The 6,527-nt window shown below is 37.0% G+C and overlaps 1 protein-coding gene across 1 annotated transcript; it reads left to right on the top strand.

Moving 5' to 3' along the window:
- Nucleotides 1-1,674: 1,674 nt before the first annotated feature.
- LOC131806687 (uncharacterized) lies at nt 1,675-2,739 on the top strand (the record flags this gene model as incomplete). The annotated part of the gene is made up of 1 exon (XM_059131230.1): nt 1,675-2,739. A coding segment is annotated over exon 1 (1,065 nt), but the record flags the coding sequence as incomplete, so codon positions are not given.
- Nucleotides 2,740-6,527: the final 3,788 nt, after the last annotated feature.

Consider the following 6,527-nt stretch of genomic DNA (forward strand, 5'->3'; position numbering starts at 1 on the left):
CAAGACCTTTTTTCATCGCTGGTGCATAACAATGATTCGTTGAACAAAGTGCAAAAGTTCTTTTATTTAAAAAGTAGTATTTCAGGGGAAGCTGCAAATTTGATAAAAACTTTTTCAGCCACTGAGGCAAATTACGATTCAGCGTGGCAAATTTTGGAGGCGAGATACCATAACAAACGAATGTTAGTTGGAAATCTCATTTCTAAACTTTTTAACATACCAAAGTCAGATGGAGGTTTTCAGTCTATCAAGATCATTCTCGATTCTACACAAGAATGCCTCGCATCTCTAAGCAACCTTGGACTAAGTACAATTAGCTGGGATCCTATCCTTATCCATTTAATCATTCAAAAACTTGACTTACAAACTAGAAGAGATTGGGAAAATTCTCTCAAATCCAGTTCAAACTTGCCATCTCGTTCTGAACTTTTTTCATTTCTTGAAAGAACTTTTCGAACTTTGGAATCGCTAAGCGACCAATACCCTACTTTAACGGGTAAACCTAAATTTACTAAAACCAATAAGTTTTCAAAGAAGACATCTTGTCACACTGGAAGGATATCAAAATCCAATCAAAGAAATTGTCTCTATTGTGAAAAAAGTAATCACTCTCTTCCAAAATGTTATAAATTTCTTTCGTTATCCTTGGACTTGAAAAACGAGTTCATATTAAGCAAAAATATATGCCGCAACTGCCTTACTGTTGGACATAACATAAATAACTGCGACTCACCTTTTCGTTGTGTAATTTGCAGGGAAATGCATCACACAATTTTGCATCCTAATGAACCATCTGGTCATATGTATGCAGGAAAATCTGATTCAAACCAGAATTCTCAAATATCATCTAATAGTTCAAATACGCACCCATCTATACTTTTGTACACAATTCGCCTAAATGTTTCTAAAAATGGCCATACAATTTCGTTACGGGCATTGTTAGATCCTGGTTCGCAAGGGAGTCTTATTACTGAAGCTGCAGTGCAACTTTTAGGGTTAAGAAAAATGAGAAATCAATGCAATGTCATTGGCGTAGGTGGTGGTCATGGAAATATATCCAAATATTCTGTTAATATTGATTTGCTTAACCGCAAAAATCAGTCTGTGCTTTTATGTACGGCATTAGTGCTACCAAATTTGTCATCGTATACTCCTGATATTTCATTCAAAAATATTTCTTTGCCAGATATTGAAACAGAAGATCTTGCTGATCCTTTCTTCTATAAAACAGACAGAATTGATCTAATATTAGGGTCGGACGTTTGTGCAAAAATTAAAATTCCATCTGAATCTTTTGTCCACAAAGGACTTTTCTTTCAGAATACTCACTTTGGTTGGGTCTTTTCAGGCACGAGTGACAGTTTGCTATCACATAATATTCATATACACAATACCAATTTAGAAAAAATACTGAGATCATTCTGGGAACAAGAAGAAGTGTCTTTAAAAAGGTCTCCAAATCAAGAGGAAATATTATGTGAGAATTATTTCAAAACCTCAACAAAGCGTCAAGAAAATGGACGTTATTTAGTAAGTTTACCGTTTAAATCAATAATATCGTCTAATAAAACCCCAAACTTGCAAAATAACGCCCTGAATGCACTTAGAAGACTACGGCATTTGGAAGTATCGTTTTCGAAGAGACCTGAATTTGGCCAGGCCTATAAAACGTTCATGAATGAGTATGAGACTTTAGGTCATATGACCAAAATTGGTAGCTATCCAGACGATGTACGACAAAACTCCTACTTCCTTCCCCATCACGGAGTCTTTAAAGAGGACAGCAGTACAACCAAACTTCGTGTTGTATTTGATGGCAGTAGCCACTTTCCAGAATTCAATTCCCTCAATGATATTTTAGCTCCTGGTCCAGCCCTGCAAAACGACCTTCCGTCTATTATTACCAAATGGCGCACCCACAAAATTGCATTTAGTGCGGATATCGAAAAAATGTTCCGTCAAATCGACGTTAATCCTGATCATCGCAAATTCCAACAAATTTTGTGGAGACAAAATTCCTCAGAGCCTATACATATTTATGAGCTTAACACTGTCACCTATGGCACCACAAGTGCGCCCTACTTAGCAATCCGTGTCCTACATAAATTAGCAGAAGATTTCAACAATGAATATCCAAAGGCAGCCAAAGTTTTAGTAGCAGATTCGTATGTCGATGACATTTTATCTGGGGCTGAAACGATAGATGAAGCCCAATTATTATACACTGATTTATGCGATCTTTTGAAGTTAGGTGGCTGCAATCTTCGTAAATGGAACTCGAATTCTGCAGATTTCCTAAGCAAAATTCCAGAAGCTTGTCGAGATTCCTCTTCAACTATATGCTTCAGCAAAGACAATGTGGTTAAAACGCTAGGTGTCCAATGGAATATTAATAGTGATTCTTTTTCCTTTAATGTAATACTGGATGAGAACCCAACTATCTCAAAGAGATCGATCTTGTCTGAGTCGGCTAGGCTATATGATCCATTGGGCTGGTTAACTCCAACCACATTAATTTCAAAGTCCATATTTAAAAAACTCTGGGAGCATGTTTTAGATTGGGATGACAACCTACCTACAGAGTTAGAAAAGGCTTGGACAAAACACAGGATCTCTTTGAGGGAACTCACCAAAGTTAAGATCCCAAGATGGATAAAATGGTCTCAACATTCGCCAATTGAACTTCACTGTTTCTGTGATGCTTCTACCGAAGCTTATGCTGCTGTTGTATACTCTAGGGTGAGTACTCCTAAAGGCATTGTTGTTTCAATTTTGCAAGCCAAATCGAAGGTTTCTCCCATCAAAACGGTGACTATACCCAGATTGGAGCTTTGTGCAGCAAAATTACTAGCGCTTCTAACAGAAAATGTAAAGAGGTCATTATCAGGATATTCTATCCGCAATATTTTTTACTGGAGCGATAGCACAACAGTCCTAAGCTGGATTAGAAAACCTCCTTCACAGTGGACCGTCTATGTGGCTAACAGAGTGGCTGATATACAAAGGCTTAGTAGTCCACTTCAATGGAATTATGTTCCATCAGCTCTAAATCCCGCTGACTGCGCTTCCAGAGGTATATCAGCGAGTGATTTATTACATTATAAGATGTGGTGGTCTGGGCCTCAATTTTTGCAAGAGCCCCCTTCCTCTTGGCCTAAGTCTCTTCCACACCTTAATACAAGTGAAGAAATCAGGAAACCAAAGATGACTACACATAATCTCGTAAAAAAGGTTTACAACGAATTGCTTTCCAAATATTCAAATCTTCAAAAATTATTGCGAGTAATATCTCTCTGTTTTCGGTATGTGCATAATATTAGAAATCCAAAAACAAGAATGGTAGGATGTTTGACAGCTCTAGAAAAAATAAATACTCTGCACTTTTTAATAAAAGAAGTCCAGGCAATTGATTTTCCCCAAGAAATAAAAATTCTGTTAAACAATACTCCACTAAAACATAGCCCATTGCTAAAACTTACGCCTTTTATAGACGAACAAGGTGTTATACGAGTGGGAGGCCGTCTGCAAAACTCAAATTTGGAGTACAGTATAATGCATCCAATTGTTTTATCAAAAGGTAATCCACTGTCTAAACTAATTATTAGAGATGCCCATGAAAGAACTCTACATGGCGGTATTACTCTCACAATGTCTTACGTTAATAGACACTATTGGATATTATCCGGAACTCAATTAACAAAGACAATAATTTCACAATGCATGAAGTGCTTTAGATATTCTGCAAAGACCTCTCAACAAATAATGGGAAATCTACCACCAGTACGACTACATATTAGCCGACCATTCAAACATAGCGGTGTAGACTATGCTGGGCCAATTATGATTAAAAATTCCACTCTAAGGTCAGCTGTGACTTCCAAAGGTTATATATGTTTATTTGTGTGTATGGTGACCAAGGCATTACACTTAGAAGCTGTCACAGACCTCACAACAACAGCCTTTCTAGCAGCTTTCAAACGCTTTGTATCCCGCAGAGGCATATGTACTGACGTTTATTCCGATTGTGGAACAAATTTCGTAGGCGCTTCTAAAGAGCTGCAAGTTCTTCAAAAAAGGTCCCTTAAATCTTTGCCATCGGAACTACGTCACAATCTAAATACAAATGGTACTACATGGCACTTTATACCTCCCGCATCACCAAACTTTGGAGGACTATGGGAGGCAGGTGTAAAATCTGTAAAGTACCATCTAAAACGTATTGTTGGTGACAGACTACTTAGTTTTGAGGAACTTTCCACTTTACTTTGCCAAATTGAAAGCTGTTTAAACTCGCGACCTTTATGCCCTTTGTCATCTGATCCATCGGATCATGAAGCCCTGACTCCAGCCCACTTTTTAATTGGTGAACCAACAAATTGTATCCAGCAAGAAACTCTACTTGACATTAATGAAAACCATTTAGATCGATGGAAAAGATTAGAACGAATGAAACAACATTTCTGGAAACGTTGGCGCAACGAGTACCTCAATCGGCTACAGTCTCGTCCAAAATGGTTGCATGGAACCAGAAATGCTGAAATTGGTGATCTTGTGCTGATTGCAGATGAAAGATGCGGCCCTGGACAATGGCTTCTTGGCCGAATAACCGATGTCCATCCAGGAACTGATGGCAAAATCAGGGTGGTATCTGTTTCAACTAAAAATAAAATTATGAAAAGACCTATAAATAAAATTTGTTTTCTTCCAGAATGCGATTCCCAGAAAAACATTGGAAATGCTGAAAATTATTCATAAAAACAAACTTGTATACAATCTCTGAACACATATTCCCGAAAGATGTCTTACTACAATCCCTATTCATGTTCCCCTACTAAAGATTTTGCTCAATGAGTAAGACGGTGCCTTTGAATTAGCGCTGTGAGTCGGAGCATAGCGGAACTTACGAGTTCGACTAAAACACTCCCACCGTTTGGCCGTCTTATTCAAATTTACGTATGAACTTCGTTCATAAGGGGGGAGCATGTTGTAAAAATCAATATTTCATTATTATTTTAATATTAAGAATGCTCAAAATTAATTATTAATAAGTAATTAGAATTATCATTTAACTCATCCGTTTGCTTACTGTACATAAACTATTTATCAGCAGGGTAAGAGAACGACGAGAATGGTCAGTGGAACTTGTTTCATCATTCTGTTTTTACCTATGCTGTTTTACTAAGTGTAATGATTGTTGTTGCTGCCGCTCTCATACTCACTGAAACGAGTGTCATAAAACTGGTATCGTGTGCTAAGCGAACCATACTTTTAACTCAATGATAATTTGAGTGTTACATTATTTAGGTTCAATCATTTTGCATTGATTTCATATTCCTTCTTCTATTTTGACATCAGAACGAACAACATCAAAGCAGCAAGTATTCCACTAACCATTCTCTTCTTAGTTCTTTTATTTCAGCAAATTTTAATTTCTGAGCATATGTACATGCAATTGTCATTTACATTATTCAATAAAATTTGTGAAAAATTAATTACTTAAATTAACTAAAAATCAAATAAATATCTTTACACACACATTACAATATTTTTATTAACCCAAGGTCTGGTGTAAAAATGGGATATATCGGTCCATTCCTTTTGGTAACTACCCCAGAAAAGGGTCAACATTTTTAATATCTATAAAGCTCATAAAACGCGGAATTAACATCCGATTCCATTCAGACTTGGTACATCTCAATATTTCCATCAACACAAGATTTGTTATAAAGATGGTAGAGATCGGACCATTGCTTATCGTACCTCCCCCACAAGGGGTTAACGTTTTGAGCAACACAAACGATAATATAATCCGAAATAAGAATCCGGTTCTCTTATATTTCACAAAGCCCACAATTTCCTACTAACACAAGATCTGCTGTGAAGATGGATTATATCGATCCACTCTTCCGGTACCTCCTCCACAAGATATCTTATAAAGAGGGTGGAGATCGGACTACTTCTTTCGGTACCTCCCCCATATTGGGTTCAAGATTTTGAAAAACAAAACGCTCAAAGATTGAGAAATAAGCATCCAACTCTCTTCAAATTTCACACATACATTCATTTTTATACCCTACACCACAAGGTGGTCAGTGTATTATGTCTTTGTGCATTTGTTTGTAACAGGCAAAAGGAAACGAGATAGACCCATAGTTCCTTTTGATGATCTGCATAGAATCACTTTCTGAGTTGATTTATGCATGTCAGTCCGTCTGTCCGTCCGTCCATGTATTCTTGTGAACAAAATGCAGGTCGCATTTATTATCCGATTGAGATGAAATTTTGCAAACAACATTTGTTTGGCCCAAGGACGAACCCTATTGAAATTGGAGATAATCGGTAAAAATTTAGATATTGCTCCCATATATATCTTCGTCCGATTTGCCTTTTATTGTGCACCAAACGTGTAATATCAGCCCGAATAGTATGGAATTTTGCACATACAACCAAATTAGGCCTGAAAATAAGTATGCCAAATTTTATCGAAATCGGTTCAGATATAGCTATAGCTCCCATATATATTGTTC

The sequence above is a fragment of the Musca domestica genome, unplaced genomic scaffold, assembly GCF_030504385.1.
Source record: "Musca domestica strain aabys unplaced genomic scaffold, Musca_domestica.polishedcontigs.V.1.1 83, whole genome shotgun sequence".
NCBI lineage: Eukaryota > Metazoa > Arthropoda > Insecta > Diptera > Muscidae > Musca > Musca domestica.